This window comes from Lampris incognitus, chromosome 7 (genome assembly GCF_029633865.1).
Source record: "Lampris incognitus isolate fLamInc1 chromosome 7, fLamInc1.hap2, whole genome shotgun sequence".
Taxonomy (NCBI): domain Eukaryota; kingdom Metazoa; phylum Chordata; class Actinopteri; order Lampriformes; family Lampridae; genus Lampris; species Lampris incognitus.
This window is the reverse complement of record NC_079217.1, coordinates 4,447,625-4,468,722: the sequence shown is the minus strand read 5'-3', so window position 1 is coordinate 4,468,722 and position 21,098 is coordinate 4,447,625. Positions and strand designations below refer to the sequence as shown.

Sequence of the window (21,098 nt, the reverse complement as noted above, 5' to 3'; positions counted from 1 at the left end):
TATGCCTGACAGTATGACTGACAGTATGACTGACAGTATGTCTGACAGTATGTCTGACAGTATGCCTGACCTTTCGTGGACATCAAACACCCAGGCCCTTGTGAAAAAGGCCCAACAACGCCTGCATTTCCTGAGGAGGCTGAGGAGCACCCGTCTACCCCCCAAAATTCTCCCCAACTTCTACCACTGCAGCATAGAGAGCATCCTGACCAGCTGCATCTCAGTGTGGTACGGCAACTGCACCTCAGTAGACCAGAAAGCTCTGTAGCGGGTCGTCAAGGCAGCCCAGCATATCACCGGTACCCAGCTCCCAGCCATAAAAGACATTTATCACAAACGCTGCCTTCGAAGGGGTCTGAGCATCAGCAGAGATCCCACCCACCCCAACCATGGACTGTCCTCCCCCTGCGCTCTGGGAGGCGCTACAGGAGCCTCAGAGCCCACACTACCAGGCTCAAAAACAGCTTCTCTCCACAAGCTGTTGCCCACCTGAACCTGGCTACCCACTGAATGTCTGTAGATATTTTTAAATATTTTGTACTCCAGCTCTTTTTTAACTTATTTTAACTTTTGGTCTTCATGTGTGTATATCTTATACTGTGTTTGCTGTGTTTGTCTGTGTCTGTCTTGCACTGTTTGGTGAAGCCACAGCCCTCATTTCATTTTTAACATGTGCCTGCACATTGTTTTTAATGACAATAAATTGAATTGAATTGAACTGACAGTATGCCTGACAGTATATCTAATAGTATGCCTGACAGTATATCTGACCAAATGTCTGATCTCTTCCAGTTTAACATGGTACCTGACTTCCTGATCACTTAAAAAACACATCTGAATGAGCAAGTTTTGAAAATTCAAAACAGCCCAAAATAATGTTTTGTGTGTGTGTGTGTTCAAGTTCAACTGTATCGTCATGTGTATTGGAATAAAATGAAATTATTGTGCTCTGGCTCTCTCTGCCTTAACACAAAGGACACAAGGACACCCCCGCCCCCCCAAAAAACAAAAACCCATTAACAACACTGCAGACCTACATAGACTATCTACTCATGGATTAAATAAATTATATACACAACATAGAAAAGTAGACGATAACACAACAACGTATGGTGCATATGGGTACGTCAGCTGCTCAGCAACCTGATGGCGGGTGGAGAGAAACTACTACTGAGACGGGTGGTGTGTGTTTTGATGCTCCGGTAGCGGGTTTTTTTAGATGGAAGGAGCGAGAACGGAACATGAGCGGGGCGGCTGGTGTCCTTCATGATATTTTGGGCTTTCCTTTTGCAGCGAGCGGTGCAAATATTACGAAGTTGTGGTCATTCCATATTGATTTGTACTGCCGTCCTTTGAATCAGTCTGCAGTGTGTGTGTGTGTGTGTGTGCACGTGTTATAAATCATAATACAAAAGCTGGTGGAAATTATCTTGTTTGTCAAAGGAACATGCAGAGCCTTCTCCCCCAAAACATCACAGGCTGTCCAGGTAAACGTCATCCATCGTGACTCACCTCTTCAGGACCATTAAAGCGTGATTCATGTTGTGTGTTACATGTTTTTGGTGCTTTTGTGTTCATATTAAGTTGTGCAGCATCTTGGAGCAGCCTGAAAAGCACTCTGTAAATAACACGCCTCATCACCATCATTAGCAGTAGCAGCAGCTGTACCACATCAGCTGCATGAAGGAAGGCTAACCGCACGGAGCTGGCTTCTACGCTTTATTTACACTCTGCCAACGTTGGAGGTGGTGGCCGGGCAGCTGCGCCGATATTCCAAAATTGAAGAGACCTTGAAATCTACGTCACGTCACGTTCTCTGTGTGAAACATGGTGGTAACCATCACAGCGAGAAAACACACTAACGCCAAAACAACGTATATCAATCCAGCACTTATCCACCCCGGCCACGCTAACTTTGATGAATAACCAAAACATTTTCTCCATTAACACAAATATTTTCTCTAGCTGAGTGATGATGCAGGGTGTTTTATATGCAACAACTATATCAAAATCGCAATTACCTCACAATATATGCCGGACTTGGGGGTTGAAGCCTGGAATTTTACCGATGAATTAAATTCAGTCCCTGGGGGATAAGTTCTGTGCCGGCAGGCATTCGGCAAAAGGCCAAGGCACCGCTGGCAAGGCATCATTCCATTGCAAGACAAACAAGGACCCACTTTAGCTTTGAGTGAAGTAAGGGTGTTAAAATCCTCTAATCTGCACATTCAACGATGAGATGAAGCTGGGCTACCTACAGGAAGCCCATTTGAACAGTCCACGCAGACTCCACACAGAGGGGCTCGGACCCAGCCGGGAACCCTCTTCCTGCGGGGGGAAAAGTGCCTAACGCTTAAATACTGTGCCGTGAAATGTGGAAACTAAACTTGTTTGGATAAATTGTAGAAAAATGGAGCAGTAATTCCCTTATTCAAAACAAGACTGCAGCTTTACACGCAGACTTGGTGACTTTCCTAAACCCTCCTCGTATTCCTGCATTGCCGGCAGTGAGACAGTGTTCAGTAAAGCAGTTGACAAAGCCTTTCCTTTTAATCCCCTCTAATACAGAAACGATGAATCAGGACAGGTCCGCTGAGGATGGAGGTTTCTCTCAGGACGAGTCTTCTGAGGATGAGTATACCAACAGTTAGATCTCAGGCTCTGAAGAGTCTGGAGAGGAGTGCACCTCCTGGGACACATGATTGGGAATAAATTGGACAGCAAGTCTGCGACGTTCCCGCGGCTGGGTCAGTCCAATACTCAGGAGATTCGCAACATATTTCCACCCCCAGAGGTGAACAAGAAAAGGAGGACTGGCTCCCCTTTCTTCCCGTCACCCCGTCAAACAGAAGGGTTGCCCTTACATCTGTTACAACTCTGTACCGACAAGTCAGTATGAGCCCCGGGTCTGAACCTCTCTCTGAATCAGATGACTTTTTAGAAATTGAGGTTCTCTTTATCCCCAGTTAAACCCATTGACTGTGGTCCGCGGTGGTGTAGCGGTCTAAGCATCAGCTTTGTGTCGATGCAGTTGTCCACTGGGGACCAGGGGTTCGTGCCCCGGTCTTGTCAGATCCGACTATGGCCGGACTCGATGAAGCAGCAATAATTGGCAACGCTGTCTTCGGGAGGGGGCCGGAGTCGGCTTGTGTTCGTCACATGAATGCATCTGTGTGTGTCGGAAAAGCAGTGATTCGGCCTGGATTCGCCTTGTCATGAACGTGGGGAGGCGTCTCCTTCGAGACTACTGGACGGAGAGATGCAGTTGGCGAACGCATGCAGTACAAGGGTGGGTGTTTGAACTAAAATAGGGAGCGATTGGCCACTAAATTGGGAGAAAAAGGGAAAAAAAAACCCATTGACTGCAGGACCCTCTCTCTCTTAAGAGCTTCCACGAGGAGGGTGTCCACTAATTATTTACTGCTCTCAATTTAATTTTGCAATCAATTCAATTTAACCAACATAATCAAATGTGACCATCAGCGAAAACATCAGATATTGGTTTCAGAAGACGGCGGCGCAAATTCACATTTGTGGCGGCCTCATCTAGTACCGTCCATGCAGTGTCCTTGTCCACATCTAAGTTTTTGTCTTCCTACGATACCTGGGAGAGCTGGCGCTGGATCGTCTGGGAGAGCGGGGCAGGCTAAGCTAACTGCTAGCCCATGCAGACCTTCGATAACACAGAAGGCAGTCTGGCGGCGGCCTCACCTGGCGCTTTTGACGTCATCGTGAGGAGTGCGGGGAGGTGTGTCGAGGGTGTCTGGCTGGGAGAGCTGGTGCTGGATCGGCTGGGATCGTACGGTGGGCCCGGTGACCATGGCCTTTGCCTGGAGCTGCGCACGAGAAGGAAAAGCCGAGGGCGGTCTGACAGAACGCGTAAGCAGGGTGGGCTAAGCTAACTGCTAGCCGATGCGGACCGGCGGTTCCGACAGTCATCCTGGCTGGCGTTCGTTCCCCTGGACAGTGAGTTTTCTGTTTAGTTAGTTTGGATATGTGTTCTTGTGATTCTTGTAGTTCTTGGATGTGTTTTGTCTTTGTGTTGTACTGCTGTGGGCGGGGGAAAACAGCATTTCCTTTCATTTCATGTGGACAAGCACATGAAGTGAAATGACCAAGTGTCCTGATTCCTAACATGCTTTATAATGATTCCAAATGCTGGGTCAGACTCCCCGCAAATATGAAGACACAATTTAGGGCACACAAATGGGATACACAGATACAGTTGGGTATACGTTACCTCATCACTGAATATCTTGCAAATACTTGTTTATCCAAAACGGGAAAACAGAAGAGTAAAAATGTTACGTAGAGGATGAACATAGCAGATCTTAGCTACGAGAGGAAATGCTTATGGAAAATAAAGTCGTTCTCTCACACTTTTGTCCATAGGGGTGCAAAAAGTCAACAAAAATCCAAAACTCCTCTTAGCACCTGTACACAACAAGTCCAAACAGCGTGTCCCTCAACTGAGAGAACTGTTTTCAAGGCTGGCCCTTCAACCAGGGAAATGTCTGTTTTGCATCAAGCCCAGGCACAGACCAGTCTGCATTGGCCAGCTTGTGTCAGGACCAGCCAACAGAATCAGGAATCAGGAAGACTTTGTTTGACAAATAACGTGTTCCTGAAATATTGTTTCCCCCAGCCCACAGCAGTGCAACACAAAGACAAAAACACATTTCCAAAAACTACAAGAACTTCAAAAACACATATTATATAAAACATATATCTAAAATAACACATATATCCAAACTAAACACAAAGAAAAAAAAATCACTGTCCAAGGGAACGAACGCCAGCAACGATGACTGTCGGAACCGCCGGTCCGCAAGGGCTAGCAGTTAGCTTAGCCTCATCCACTTCCACATCCTGTCAGACCGCCCTCGGTGTTTCCTCCTTGGGCGCAGCGCCAGGCAAGGGCCATGGTCCTTGGGTCCACCGGACACAGCAGACCAGCCTCCCCCAGCCAATCCAATGCCAGCTCTCCCATCCAAACACCCTCGACCACCAAAAACACCACAGTCAATGCCAGGTGAGGCCGCCACCAGACCGCTCTTGGTGTTATTGGAACTGCCAGTCTGCATGAGCTAGCAGTTAGCTTAGCCTGCCCCACTTCTGCGTCCTGTCTGACCGCCCTCGGTGTTACCTCCTCGGTTGCAGCTCGAGGCAGGGCCATGGTCCCTGAGCCCACAAGATGCAGCAGACCAAGCTCTCCCAGCCGATCCAGCACCAGCTCTCCCAGCCATCAAATGAAGACAAAACTTAAATGCAGACATGGACAAAGACACTGCACGGGTGGTACTGGGCGAGGCTGCTGCAAACGTGAATTCGCGCCACCATGTTCCGACATTGGAAGCGGAAATTCAGATATTCAAAGTCAAAGCAGAACTGTTCTGCTAAAATAGCGCTTGTTTACTTAAAAACATATTCATCAAGGGCGTCCAGGTAGCCTAGCGGTCTATTCCGCTGCCTGCCAACATGGGGATCATTGGACTGAACCCCTGTTTTAAATCCAGCTTGGTCGGGCGTCCCTACGGGCACAACTGGCCATGTCTGCGGGTGGGAAGCCGGATATGGGTATGTGTCCTGGTCGCTGTAGTAGCGCCTCCTCTGGTTTGTCGGGGCACCTGTCCAGAGGGGAGGGGGACCTGGGGGGAATAATGGGATCCTCCCACACGGTACGTCCCCCTGTTGAAACTCCTCATTGTCAGGTGAAAAGAAGTGGCTGGTGACTCCACATGTATGGGAGGAGGCATGTGGTAGTCTGCAGCCCTCCCCGGATCAGCAGAGGGGGTGGCGCAGCGACTGTGACGGCTTGGAAGAGTGGGGTAATTGGCCGGATACAATTAGGGAGAAAAGGGAGGGGGGGGGGGTAAAAAACAAACAAACAAAACATATTCATCAGCCAGCAGCCCTGTCCTCATGACAGTTGTGAGCAAATTCAGATGGACCCAATGCAAATCAACCAGAGTAATGGCTGACTGTAAACCACTGGGGTTGGACCCACCACATTTTTATTGCACTGGACATGACAACTGTGACCCAATGGATGTGAAACCCCCAGTGGTTAAACATTAAGTAGAGCACGTGGAAATTGAATTTTGTTAACTAACTGACATTCCTTTCTAATCAGAATGCCTACATAATTAAACAAGTCACACGTTTGCAATTATATTCCTTTTTTATGCCTTTCAGCCATAGTTGCCTGCAGCTGTATGTCAGAACGCATTGTGTGCACAATGACTCAGTTGATATGTTTTTTTTCTAAGTCATCTGCTTGTTCCTGTCTTAAATTGTGTTGATAGGCTAAATTGGATTTTGCTGTCATTTTAATTGTTTTGTGCTTGATTTGTAGATTTGGATTTTGTCACATAATGTCCGTATGGCGTGCTCTCAATATTGGATCGCTCTCTCTTCGAATTTCCAACCACTAAACCTATTTGAGCCGAGGCGCTTTCAATAAAGCGGGCTAATCTTGTGGCGCCCTGCACGACGGGAGATTGTTAATTTACTTAAAGCCATCTGATGGAAAACAAACTTCTGTTTTGTGTGGTTTTCTTTTTTTTAACTTTTCAAACATTTGCTTACATTTGGATGAAATTATGGTTCAAGTGAGTAGTTATGAGCCCATCTGTCGTGTGCATGAGTGCATCTGTGTGTGTGTGCATGCATGCATAAAACCTGCTGCAAAGTGATGTTTTCCACCAGACCGCTCGTGTGCACACCGTGAGACAGAGTTCTGCAGGCGGCAGTGCTCCACGCCACATTACAACACACAGAAAAATGGGGGGATAGATTCAAACCTAGTATAGCTTTTACACGTCACATTACATACATTTTAAGAAGAGAATGACTACAAATTAACACCTATAGAAGCTTTGCAGAAGTTCATTTTATTTTGCATAAGAGACAATTTATTATTTCTCACCGGATTTATCCGATTGCATGGAAAGACTCGCCAATAACGTCTCTTTCAGGGTAAACGACAAACTAAATGAGGAAAACAAGCCCTCGGGGACAAGAATATTGCAATTTAAAAGAACGAAATATTACCAAATGATGGTCTGGCGGCCTGTCCAGGGTGTCTCCCCGCCTGCCGCCCAATGACTGCTGGAATAGGCTCCAGCATCCCCGCAACCCTGAGAGCAGGATAAGCGGTTCAGATAATGGATGGATGGATTTAATTTAAAAGATAGAAAAACCAGTTTTTCCTTACCAACCATGTATTCCCATAAAACCGTCCCTGCCTACAACCCATATCTAGGGCTGTAAAGGGAAGTAAGATCTTCTCAGTCCTTACAAACTGTACTTAGTAATTTATTTTCTATTGAAGGAACTTCAGCAGGAATTCTGGAGAAAAAAAATTCCCCTACAAAATCAAATGAGGTTGTCTCCAACAAGAAGCCGTTAAGGGTTTCTCAAACTCAAACATACACAGGTGTACTGGGCACCACCTAACTAAGGTCAGCGTGGAGGACCTGCTGCTGAAACATGTCGCCTCTCGGTCACGTAGACATTCATATAGACAGCCCTCTGGCCCATACAGAGAGATGTGACCTCACTAGGAATCAGGAATGCTTTCTCGTTTCACTTCATGCACTTGTGTACATGAAATGAAACAAAATGCTGTTTCCCCCAGCCCACAGCAGCACAACACAGACAAAAACACATCCAACAACTACAAGAACACACATACCCAAACTAACATACAAAAAAAAAAAAATCACCATCCAAGGGAACGAATGCCAGCCAGGATGACTGTCGGAACCGCCGGTCTGTGTAAGTACTTTTGTGTACAGATGGTCGAAAAAGTCAGAAAACCTTTATGGTTTCCATTTTATTGCTCATACCTCCGTGCAATTCTTCCAGTTCCCTTTGTAATGCATCCAGAGGTCTGTGTCGGAGCTGACACGGCTGAAGTCATCACAGTATTGATGAGTCATCAAAGTATAGATAGCTCGACTTGCTTCCAGGTAGCATAGCGGTCTATTCTGTCACCTACTAACACAGGGATCGCCGGATCGAATCCGCGCGTTACCTCCGGCTTGGTCGGGCGTCCGTAGAAACACAGCTGGCCGTGTCTGCGGATGGGAAGCCAGATGTGGGTTATGTATCCTGGCCGCTGCACTAGCGCCTCCTCTGGTCGTTTGGAGCGCCTGTTTGGGGGGGAGGGGGACCTGGGGGAATAGCGTGATCCTCCCATGCCCTACGTCCCCCTGGTGAAACTCCTCACTGTCAGGTGAAAAGAAGCAGCTGGCAACTCCACATGTATCAGAGGAGGCATGTGGTAGTCTGCAGCCCTCCCCGGATCGGCAGAGGGGGTGGAGCAGCGACCGGGACGGCAGAGTGGGGTAACTGACCGCATATAATTGGAAAAAAAGAGTTCCACCCACAGACACGGCCAATTGTGTCTGTAGGGATGCGTGACCAAGCCGGAGGTAACACGGGAATTCGAGCCGGCGATCTCCCATGTTGGCAGGTACCGAATAGTCCACCATGCCACCCAGACGCCCCTACACTTTACTTTCTGAGATGTCTTAAAACATTCAGTGTCCACAAAATCCAGCCATCCAGCCAGCCATCCTTTATCCAAGTCACTTATCCCAACCTGGAGCCCAACCCAGCTGTTATTGGGCAGCAGGCGGGGCGACACCCTGGACAAGCTGCCAGTCCCCAACAGGGCCTGTCCACAAAAGCCCCTGGTCAATTTCAATTAGACTACCATAGAGAGCATCCTTACTGGAAGCATACCGGTGTGGATTGGCGACCCGACTGAACAGGACCACAAAAAACTGAGAAGGAAAGTAAAAACAGCTTCAGACATCATAGGACCAGCTCCGCTACAGCTGCAGGACATGTACACCACCCGCTGCAGAGGGAAGGCCCCAAGTATCACGGAGGACACCATCCACGCAGGACATGGTCCTTTCTCCCTCCTTCCCCCAGGACAACGCTTACGCAGCATCAGAGCCCCGACCAGCCACCTCACGGACAGTTTTTACCCACAGGCCGTCAGAACAACGAACAGCAGGCGCCTTACATAACGTCAGCGATTCATTATTTTGTGAGATTTCTGATCTCTTATTTATTGTTTTTGTTATTATTTATTATGTCCTTATATACAGTTTTTAAGGGCTGAGCGAGCCGGGGCGTATGAATTTCACTGCAGTGAAGGAACACGGTACTTCTACATCGATGTGAAAATAAAGTGAATCTTGAAGCTGACCGCGATCACTGTGCTACTTCTTGCAAGAATATCGGTTCAGGGAGCCGTTTCCGGAGACAAGAAGGGGTTTGAAATTTTCCAGCGAAACCCAAATCCCAACTCTGGCCCTCATGTCTGCAGGACCTCTGTGCATCTGAGAAGGAAGATGACGAGGCCTTCCCGAAAATTAAAATAAATACATGAATAATTAAATACAAAAAACCCCAACAACTTGATGGTGTGTCCGCCTACTAGACTAGACGGACCTAAAACACACTTGTGGGTGAGATCTGGGACATGTTCTTGGATTGTTGGCTTTGTTAGGGAAAGGGAAATGTATGCAAAATTGCAATAAAAGAAAAAAGAAAAGAAAACAATAAGTTAAAAGTGGAAGTAATATGCATAAGCCTATAAAATGTAGGTTTTTTCATTATATTAAGTTTCCCTTACACAAGGCTATTTCCTCCTTATTCCCTTTTCTTATCTCCCTCAGTACCTCTCAAACTCCCATCCCTGCCAACTTCCCCCCTCCCTTTCCCTGTCACTTAGCTTAACGTCGCAATATGCAACACTGTGGCTTTATCTTTTGTATAACAAAGATATCAAATAAGGGGTAGCCATGTCAGCTTTCTATTTCATTGCACCGCCCGATATGTCCAAAGTGGTTGTGTAAGTTCTACTACTACTTTCGGCTGCTCCTGTTAGGGGGCGCCACAGCGGATCATCCGTTTCCAGCTCTTCCTGTCCTCTGCATCTTCCTCTGTCACACCAGCCACCTGCATGTCCTCCCTCACCACATCCATAAACCTCCTCTTTGGCCTTCCCCTTCTCCTCTTCCCTGGCAGCTCCATATTCAGCATCCTTCTCCCAATATACCCAGCATCTCTCCTCCACACATGTCCAAACCATTTCCATCTTGCCTCTCTTGCTTTGTCTCCAAACCGTCCAATCTGAGCTGTCCCTCTAATATACTCGTTCCTAATCCTGTTCTTCTTCATCACTCCTAATGAAAATCTTATCATCTTCATCTCTGCCACCTCCAGCTCCTCCTCCTGTCTTTTCATCAGTGTCACTGACTCCAAACCATACAACATAGCTGGTCTCACAACCATCTTGTAAACCTTCCCTTTAACTCTTATGGTATCCATCCATCCATTATCCAAACCGCTTATCCTGCTCTCAGGGTCATGGGGATGCTGGAGCCCATCACAGCAGTTATTGGGCAGCAGGCGGGGAGACACCCTGGACAGGCCGCCAGGCCATCACACACACACACACACACACACACACACACTCCTAGGGACAATTTAGTACGGCCGAGTCCCCTGACCTACATGTCTTTGGACTGTGGGAGGAAACTGGAGCACCCAAAGGAAACCCAAACAGACACGGGGAGAACATGCAAACTCCACACAGAGGACGACCCGGGACGACCCCTAAGGTTGGACCACCCCGGGGCTCGAACCCAGGACCTTCTTGCTGTGAGGCGACCGCGCTATCCACTGCGCTGCCTTATGGTATCCCTCTTTCGCAAATCACTCCTGATACACTTCTCCATCCACTCCACCCTGCCTGCACTCTCTTCTTCACCTCTCTCTGCATTCCCCGTTACTTTGAGCAGCAGACTCCGAGTATTTAAACTCATATGCCTACGTCACCTCCACTCCTTGAATCCTCACCATTCCGCTGTCCTCCCTCTTGTTCATGCATATGTGTTCTGTCCTGCTCCAACTGACTTTCATTCCTCTTCTCTCCATTACAAACCTCCACCTCCCCAGGCTCTCCTCAACATACACCCTACTCTCACTACAGCTCACAATGTCATCCGCAAACATCATCGTCCACGGAGACTCCTGCCTGATCTCGGCCGTCGACCTGTCCATCAACATAGCAAACATGAAAGGGCTCGGAGCCGATCCTTGATGTAATCCCTCCTCCACCTTGACCCCATCTGTCATTCCAACCACACACCTCACCACCGTCACACTTCCCTCATACATATCCTGCACCACTCCTACATACTTCTCTGCCACCTGACTTCCTCATACAATACCACACCTCCTCTCTCGGCACCCTGTCATAAGCTTTCTCTAAATCTACAAAGACACAATGTAACTCCTTCTGGCCTTCTCCATACTTCTCCATCAACATTCTCAAAGCAAACATCACATCTGTGGTGCTCTTTCCTGGCATGAAACCATACTGCTGCTGCTGATCATCACCTCTCCTCTTAACCTAGCTTCTATCACTCTTTCCCATATCTTCATGCTGTGGCTCATCAACTTTATACCTCTGTAGCTGCTACAGCTCTGCACATCGCCCTTGTTCTTGAAAGTCAATACCAGCACTCTTCTTCTCCACAAGTGGCTGTACGAGTTCATATGTGCTTAAAAATAAAAACCCTTGACCAGTTTCTACAAATTCATATCTAGTATATAGCCAATTATCTTTATAAACTGATAAAGGTTTTGCAGGCTGACTTCATGGTAACACTTTATGTTACTACACAAATGAAGCATTAGTTAAGTATTAGTAACCACTGAATTCATCATTTGTAAAGTATTTGTAAAGTAAGACATACACCAGTGGTTAGCATATTAATAGATGTTTATGAATACTTATCAATACTGCAATTCATGATTAATTCAGGTAGTTACTAGTTGTTAGTGAAGTATTTTGTATGAGCTCATCTAAAGTGAGGACTATCTATGCCTTACAATGCATTTACACATGAGACTGACAGGCCAGCAGCACCTTGAGACTCACACCTTTAGATAGTGTAAGTACATGATTAACAAACTATTTAGATGTACATCTGTGCATGAATGAATCATGAATTGCAGTATTAATAAGTATATATAAACATCTATTAACACACTAACCATTAGTGCCTGTCTTGCCTTACAAATGATGAATTCAGTAGTTACCGATACTTAACTAATGCTTCATTTGTGTAGTCATTATAAAGTGTTACCGACTTCACAGACGTGTCACTGGCTATGTAAAGTTATGGCCAGTCATCGTGCCGCATGTTCGGTTTTGCTAATGACAGTCGTGCTTCTGATTAAAACCGAGGCCTTCATTTGGATGTGGTTCATGCTTTCTGGTTTCAATACAGGAAGATTAGTTACTGGAAGTATGAGTCAAGATTCAAGATTACTTTATCTGTCCCGAGGGAAATCTGTCTTGGACATACAGGCTGCCTTATAAAAACACATCCATCATTGTGCAGTAATGGACATAAAGTGCACAGCACAGACGTACGGTGCGTTCAAATACGTGCAACACTGCCCCTCATCTCACACCGTCCTCGTGTCCTGAGTTCAGGAGATCCACTGACAGAGGCACGAAAGAGTTTTCCTACCTGCTCAGGTATCTTTTCCTGTATTCAGTCAGAACCCTGTAGCATCTCCCTGATGGGAGTAGTACATATTCTGAATACAGGACATGAGAGGGCTCAGCGATAATTTTCTTAGCCTGTTCATATGGAGGGAGGGACGCTCCCTCACCCCCATCACTTCACCGCCGCGTGGGCCAGTCTGTTTATTTGGGATTTGAACTTAACTGATACGTTACCAAACCAAGCTGAGATTCCATAACGTAATATACTCTCCATCGCAGCATGATAAAATTACCACTACCCTCTGCCCAACCCCGAACACCCTGAGTCTGCAAAGAGGAAGAGGAGGTTGTTTTAACAAGGTCAGGACTGGGTCACGGCGGGCTTAATGAAACACTACATCTTATTAAGGAGGCTTGTAACAGGATTGCATGAGTTTTGTCAGGAGTTGGAAAAGAAGAGGATCGAACCGTATTAAGTGTGTCCCTGAGTTGAAATTGGCCAAATAAATAAACACACAAATAAATACATAAAGTCACCACTGCAGAGTCAAATTCAGGTTTCCTGCATGAGGAATATAGTTACTTACCTCTCAGCCATCACTAAACCAATGAAGCACCGGATAGTTAAATGTAAAACCACCAGAGAGAAAGACATATAATTACCGAGGGGGAACTCATCTAGAGCCCAGCCAATGGCATTCAGCAGCATCACAGAGAAGATAAACAACTGCAGTATATATCGTAAACCGTTTAAACTCGCAGTCAAGAGTCAAGTATGGTCAACAGGATTTAGTTGATTTAGATACTCCGCTCCAGCCTCCAGAGCAGAAGGTGGCAGTAATGCCCCCAAAACACTGCAACACCAACTGCCACTGAACGAAAGAGAAAACGCATTTTTACATGACTTGACGTGTAACTACGTTCTGTGTAAAGACCTGTTCATGACTTCATCCTCTCCTACACAAATGTGTGTAGCCTTGAATGGCTACACACATTTGTGGTGGCCACGCGAATTGGCGTTAGCAGCGGCCTCACCTGGTACCATTCATGCAGTGTCTTTGTCCACGTCTGCATCTAAGTTTTGTCTTCGTTTGATGGCTGGGAGAGCCGGCGCTGGATCGGCTGGGAGAGCAGGGCGGCAGGCAGGGAAACACCCTGGACAGGCCACCAGACCATCACAGGGCGCCCCCCCCCCCACACACACTCACACACATTCGCACCTAGGGACAATTTAGTACGGCCGATTCACCTGACCTACATGTCTTTGGACTGTTGGAGGAAACCGGAGCACCCGGAGGAAACCCACACAGATACGGGAAGAACATGCAAACTCCACACAGAGGACGACCCCCGAGGTTGGAATACCCCGAGCCTTGAACCCAGGACCTTCTTGCTGTGAGGTGACTGTGCTAACCACCGCGCCACCCTGCCGCCCAGTAGCATGCGCTTCACGTCAAAAAAAAAGAAAAAAAGAAAAAGGGTAGGTAGTAATTCCATGTCTTGGAGACTAAACATGTGCAAGTTTTAGTAATAATAATTTTAAAAAATTGTTTAGCACTCCATGATCACTCAAAAACGGGCTAACCAAACGGCTCAAAATAATTTACGATATTTATAAAAATAATGTTAAAAACAGAATAAGTTTCCCTGGAAGGTGCCTTACATTTTTTTGACATCAGGTCTCTTTTGCAAAAGAAATTCTGAATGTCAAGTAGACTTCCTGGATAAATCAAACTTAAAAAGGGGAACATTACCTGATTTGAACAAGTCTCAGTTTTTCCCCCCCGTGTTCAACAGACTGACTTCCCTACGACATCTGCTATCCTTTATTATACATGTCAGGCGATGGCAACTTGTCCATGTGAGTATGTGTGTCAGTAGCCGTGCCATTTTCTTTCACTGCTGTCTCCTTAGCGGAGGCCCTGTGGCTGTTTTGCTCATTCACGCCTGTTTCCCATCACAGAGTATTGGTGAGTTTATTGCGTTTCGCCGGCCTAAGTGCCCCCAGATTTACTTCTTATTCATGTCAGACTGAGCCGGCAACGACTCCAGCTGCTAATGGCAGCAAGCTGCTGAACTCCTGCAGCCTGAGTCAAAAGAACAGCAACATAAGCCGTCACAATATCTATTCATCCATCAATCCATCCATCCATCCATCCTACCTAGTTACCTTCCCACCCACCCATTCATCTATCTATCTATCTAGCTATCATCTATCTATCCACCTACCTACCGACCTACCTATCTACTCATCCATCCACCCATCCATCTGTCCGTCCATCTGCCCATCCATCCACCCTACCTATGTATTCATCCATCCATCCGTCCGTCCGTCCGTCCGTCCATCCAACCCACCCACCCACCCATTCATCTATCTATCTATCTATCTATCTATCTATCTATCTACTATCCATCCACCTACCTACCGACCTACCTATCTACTCATCCATCCATCCACCCATCCATCTGTCCGTCCAACCCACCCACCCACCCAATCAATCAATCAATCAATCAATCAATCAATCAATCAATCAATCAATCAATCAATCAATCTATCTATCTATCTATCTATCTATCTATCTATCTATCTATCTATCTATCTATCTATCCACCTACCTACCGACCTACCTATCTACTCATCCATCCACCCATCCATCCGTCCGTCCATCCATCCATCCATCCCACCCACCCACCCACCCACCTATCTATCTATCTATCTATCTATCTATCTATCTATCTATCTATCTATCTATCTATCTATCTATCTACCGACTTATCCATCCATCCATCCATCCATCCATCTGTCTGTCTGTCTGTCTGTCTGGACTCGAGGGTTGAAGATTAAAAAAGGCTGAGAGCTACTGGGCCCTCCCTTTCCCCTCGAGGTCTGTGTTTGTGTTCAAAGAGAATAGGTAGGAAGGGGGCGAGATATGACAAATTGTCCTCGAGTGCCAAGCTATGTGTACCTGCTTCCAACCCTTAACTCCCTTTTTGTCTGTCTCCATCTCTCCCGGTCTGTCCTTCCCCCTTCCCTATCCCCTTAGCCCTGCCGTCGTCCCTGTCCGTGTTATGAATCCATCTCCAGATACAGCAGATCCGTCATCCTGTCCTGGGGGCCGGGGAGGGAGGGAGACAGTGGAATGCCCTGGCATTGAGAAGGTGTGTGGGATTGTGGGGGTGCGTGTGTGCGGGCATATGTGTGTTTATGTGTCTGTGAGGGGGTTTTGGGGTGGGGGCATAGTGCCCCTAACTCAATTTAACATCCTCCGGTGCACCCAGTCTAGCCCTCTCTGGCTCAATCTGCCCATTCTGCCCCCAGAATCCATGCAACGCCACCTTAAGTGCCCCCCGTCCATCCCACCGGTTTACCCGTGCCTGCCTAAACCCGACCCGACCCGACCAACCCCCAAACTGGCTCCAACCAAACAGCCATAACTGCAACGCCACAGTGCCAGGGTTTGACACGAGATCCCCTGGCTTGACTGATTTCCAACCCCGGGCTCCTCCTTCGCCGAAAAACACTTCCCTTTGCCAATCAGATAGGAGACGCATTACAGCACATGTGCACAGCACCGCGGAGCCCGCTCCGAACGGACCCGCGGTGCCGGTAACGCACGACGGTGCCCACACGATCCAAATCACGCCGATAAAGCCGTGCTTATCCTTTCCAGCACAGTTTCAGACGACTGAGACGGCGGCCGCAACCACGGCTCAGCTCTCCGCCTGGCTCTGAAAAAGGCTATCTGTGTTTGTGAGACCCCCGTGTGATAACACATGTTGGTGCACGTGTGCGACTAAATGCGCGCGCACATACTTAGGTACCGCGTGTGCACGCGCGTGAGTGTGCGTACGTGTTTGTGTGTCGCTCGGGGTGCGTGTGTCGACACGTGCGTGTGCCGAACCATAAGAGCGAGGACATTTTTGCCAAGTGAGGACATTCTGGCCGGCCCTCGGTTGTTCGGGGGTCTATTTTAGGGTCAGGACGTGGGTTTACGGCTCGGGTCGGAAAAAGGTTAGGTTAAGGTCAGGGTGCACGTGGTGCTGGCGGTTAAGGTTAAGAGCGAGGGGATGAATGGAGCCAAGTACACAGGAAAGACAAGTGTATAAAAATGCGTGTGTGCTCGTTTCCCGGCTCGGTCAAGGCCGCGCTCGCCTGGCGCCGCGCCGCAGGCTCGCCACAGCTGAGCCTTCACACACTATGTCAGTGCTGCTGGGAAAACAACAGCCTGGCCACATGAGTCAGTCCGCCGCGGCTCACAAGCCGCTGCTGTGTGTCTGCGGCACCGCGGGCTGCCGGGGTCCAAAAGAACCTGCAGAGCGGCGCGTCCACAACATACCGTCCCCACCTGCCTCCCACAATATACCGTCCCCACCTGCCTCCCACAACATACCGTCCCCACCTGCCTCCCACAATATACCGTCCCCACCTGCCTCCCACAACATACTGTCCCCACCTGCCTCCCACAACATACCGTCCCCACCTGCCTCCCACAATATACTGTCCCCACCTGCCTCCCATAATATACTGTCCCCACCTGCCTCCCACAACATACTGTCCCCACCTGCCTCCCATAATATACTGTCCCCACCTGCCTCCCACAACATACCGTCCCCACCTGCCTCCCACAACATACTGTCCCCACCTGCCTCCCACAATATACTGTCCCCACCTGCCTCCCACAATATACTGTCCCCACCTGCCTCCCACAACATACTGTCCCCACCTGCCTCCCACAATATACCGTCCCCACCTGCCTCCCACAACATACCGTCCCCACCTGCCTCCCACAACATACTGTCCCCACCTGCCTCCCACAATATACTGTCCCCACCTGCCTCCCACAATATACTGTCCCCACCTGCCTCCCACAATATACTGTCCCCACCTGCCTCCCACAACATACTGTCCCCACCTGCCTCCCACAACATACTGTCCCCACCTGCCTCCCACAACATACCGTCCCCACCTGCCTCCCACAACATACCGTCCCCACCTGCCTCGCTTGTTTTTCTTTTTCTTTGGTTCTCATGCTTCTTCCAGGCCAACGCCTCCATTCTCGCTTTCTCTCGGTCCCCCTATCTTCCCTCTCTCTCTCTTCTCTCTCTCTTCTCTCTTTTCCTCTCTCTACTCTCTCTTCCTCTATCTTCTCTCTCTCTCCTCTTCTCTCTACTCTCTCTCTCCCTCTTCCTCTCTACTCTCTTTTCCTCTCTCTACTCTCTCTCTTCCTCCATCTTCTCTCTCGCTCGCTCTCTCTCTTCCTCCATCTTCTCTCTCTCTTCTCTCTCGCTCTCTCTCTTCCTCCATCGTCTCTCTCTCTCTTCCTCTATCTTCTCTCTCTCTCCTCTTCTCTCTCCTCTCTCTCTCCCTCTTCCTCTCTACTCTCTTTTCCTCTCTCTACTCTCTCTCTTCCTCCATCTTCTCTCTCTCTCTTCTCTCTCTCTTCCTCTATCTTCTCTCTCTCTCCTCTTCTCTCTACTCTCTCTCTCCCTCTTCCTCTCTACTCTCTTTTCCTCTCTCTACTCTCTCTCTTCCTCCATCTTCTCTCTCTCTCTACTCTCTCTCTTCCTCTATCTTCTCTCTCATTTGATTTCTCTCCCCCTGCCTCTTTGGCACACAGGCTGCATAGTGGGAGTGTGTTGTCTCAGCGCCAGGGCAGAAATAGACAGTAAATTACAGAGCCTTGTGAGGGCACCCCACTGTGCTGTGTGACCTCAAAATAACATAACACACACACACACACACACACACACACACACAGACACACACACGTCAGAGCTGCTTAGACACATACACCCAAACACTGAATAGGCAAGGGTCCTATTCTCCTGCTGTAGTTGCCACCCGCCGGGAGATGTGACACACAAACACCTGCAACCTGCCAACCAACAGTCGCCCTGTGGAGCTCCGCCCCTGCCAGGGAAGCCCCGCCCCCGCCAAGGAAGCCCCGCCCCAGCCAGGGAAGCTGAGTCTGATTCACAGCTGGTAATGTGATTAAAGCCTCCCTTTTTTACTTACCAAGACTTGTGCATGTATGCACACATGCACACAAATGACACACACACCATATGACACATAACCCCACACACACACACACACGATGCACACACAAATGCACAGACATAGACACAAAAACAGTAGTATACACACACACACAAACACATGACATACACACACAATGCACACACAAATGCAGACATAGACACAAAAAGAGTAGTATACATACACACATACACACACACGACGCACACAAACGCACAGACACAAAAACAGTATATACACACACATGATGCACACACACGATGCACACACAAATTCACATAGACACAAAAGAGGTAGTACACCTACACCCACACACAAACGCAAATGCACATAGACACAAAAACAGTAGTATGCACACACAAATGCAGACACAAAAAACAGTAGTATACACACACGATGCACACACAAATGCAGACACAAAAACAGTAGTATACACAAACAAATGCACACACACACAACGCACACACAAATGTACAGACACGAAAACAGTAGTACACACACACACACACACAAATGTACATAGACACAAAAACAGTAGTATACACACACACAAATGCACAGAAACAGACACAAAAACAGTAGCATACACACACACACACACACACACACACACACACACACACACACACACACACACACACACACACACACACACAGAGTTGTGTAGACAGGTATGTGTTTAACCCCGTGGCGAGTCCTGAGAGGACGCCATGTGTCTCAGCAGCTCGCCAGCAAAATCACCGCCGTTTCCTCACATTTCCATCCAGGGCTTTACTACTTATGACAGGCCTCTGCTGGGCAGCGCTCCAGGAGGAAGTCCTGATCCCCCTCAGTAACCCACACCGCCTCCTCCCCTTTCAACTGCATCCCCCTCAGTAACCCACACCGCCTCCTCCCCTTCCAACTGCATCTCTGCTGCTTCACGTGTGACTCACCAGCTACACCTTCCCCTCACGTCGAACAAGCCCACCAACCCTCACCAGAAGACCACGGGTTGGAAAAATCCAGAGAGAGCTAATGAAAAACTGCACCCAGACAAGGCCAAAACAAACACACAAACAAACAACAAACCAACAACAACAACAGCTCACCGGGTCTGGTCGCACTCACCTTGAGGGAGTCGAAGCAGGCAATGACTCTTCCATTTTCCACCTGACAGCTCTTGGCAGGGTGGGCGAACTTGCACTCGCTGTCCGGCCGTGAGCACGTCCCTCTCTGAAATTCCCGACAAACCTCCAACGTCAGCCATTTTGTGTCCCGGATCGGTGTCACATTCACAGCCATGGTGCGCCAGGCGGGAACAGCCGATGGGCAGGGACAGATATCCGGCAAATACAAATGCCCGTACGTCTGCGTGTTTCTGGTGGGACTGGGAAGAAGAATGAGAGATGAGAAGAAAATGACATGGGAAAAAGTCAGCCTTGGAGGGAGATTGTTTCCAAAGATCTGTTTTGTTTTTTTGAGGTGCAGCTCGGGAGGCCTTGGACTCGCCTACCACCTGCGGCTCATCCTAAGAGTCTGTTTTGTGGCTCTAATAGGAATCCCTCTCAGTCTGTCCCCCAAGGCCTGAGGCTGGTGACAGCCACAGAAGTTTGCTTTGTGATGGCTGAGCCGATCCCTCTGTCTCTCTCTGTGTCTCTACCCCTCGCTCTCTCGTTCCCGTTCTCTCTTTCTGTCTCGCTCTCTCTCCCTCTCTCGCCTTCTCCTCAGCTGAACTGTCGGATGAGACAAATGGCAAAACACATTATCGATCAGGTTGGCCCATGATGAAGGGTTGTGGTGCTGGAAGAATGAAGGAAGCTGGAGGATAAAAAACAGCAGGAGAAGGAGCAGGTGGAGGAAGAGGAGGGAGGGGGTAGCGGAGGGGGGACGATCTCCTCCCACCCACAGAACGCAATAAAAGCTGTCCGTTTTCAGTATCAGACCGTGTCTGGAGAGGAGCGGGGAGTGGTTGACTTCCAAGGGGGAGGGTTGCGTGGCATGGATGGGGAGTTGTTTGGCTGGTGGTCAGGGCAAGAGATGGCAAGCGGGAGAGAGAGAGAGATGGAGGGAGGGAGGCGTCGGCGATGTGGAGACAAGCTCAGTGTGCAGGCTTGGCAGTCGCGACGGTCCGAGGGCTCCCGGTGTGACTGGCACCTCCAGCCGACACAGACAGGCACGGCGGCAGAGGCGGCTTCAGCGGAGCCAAACAGCCACGGGGGTCAGAGAAAGAAGGCACTTCTCTCTGTGGAAAAAAGGAGGGGAGGGCGTCAGTGGAACGGAGTGTGCGGTTATTGCTCGCACACACACACACACATACACACACACAACTCAAAGATTATTACACACCAAGGTTAATGCACACATCCACTCATGCAAACTCATACACACGGGCTTCATTCATACATGCTTCCCATTCCCCGCCATACGCGGCCTCCGCTACAGTAGCCCTCACAGAAGCTGCCAGCTGGAAAATCAAATCAAACACCGTATCACCAACAGTAGAGCCCGCACGCCGTATTACCAGCAGTA

At 48.6% G+C, this 21,098-nt stretch overlaps 1 protein-coding gene across 2 annotated transcripts in view; it reads right to left on the bottom strand.

The window, feature by feature from the left end:
• Nucleotides 1-20,117, bottom strand: part of LOC130116066 (muscleblind-like protein 1) — an 89,612-nt gene extending 69,495 nt beyond the window's left edge. For both annotated transcript variants that reach the window (XM_056283998.1, XM_056283996.1), the window contains exons 1-2: nt 20,083-20,117; nt 19,698-19,956 (exon numbers count right to left, since the gene is read on the bottom strand). In XM_056283998.1, coding sequence (XP_056139973.1) covers nt 19,698-19,956; nt 20,083-20,096 — 273 coding nt within the window. In that variant the 5' untranslated portion in view covers nt 20,097-20,117. The remainder of the gene's footprint in view (nt 1-19,697; nt 19,957-20,082) is intronic.
• Nucleotides 20,118-21,098: the final 981 nt, after the last annotated feature.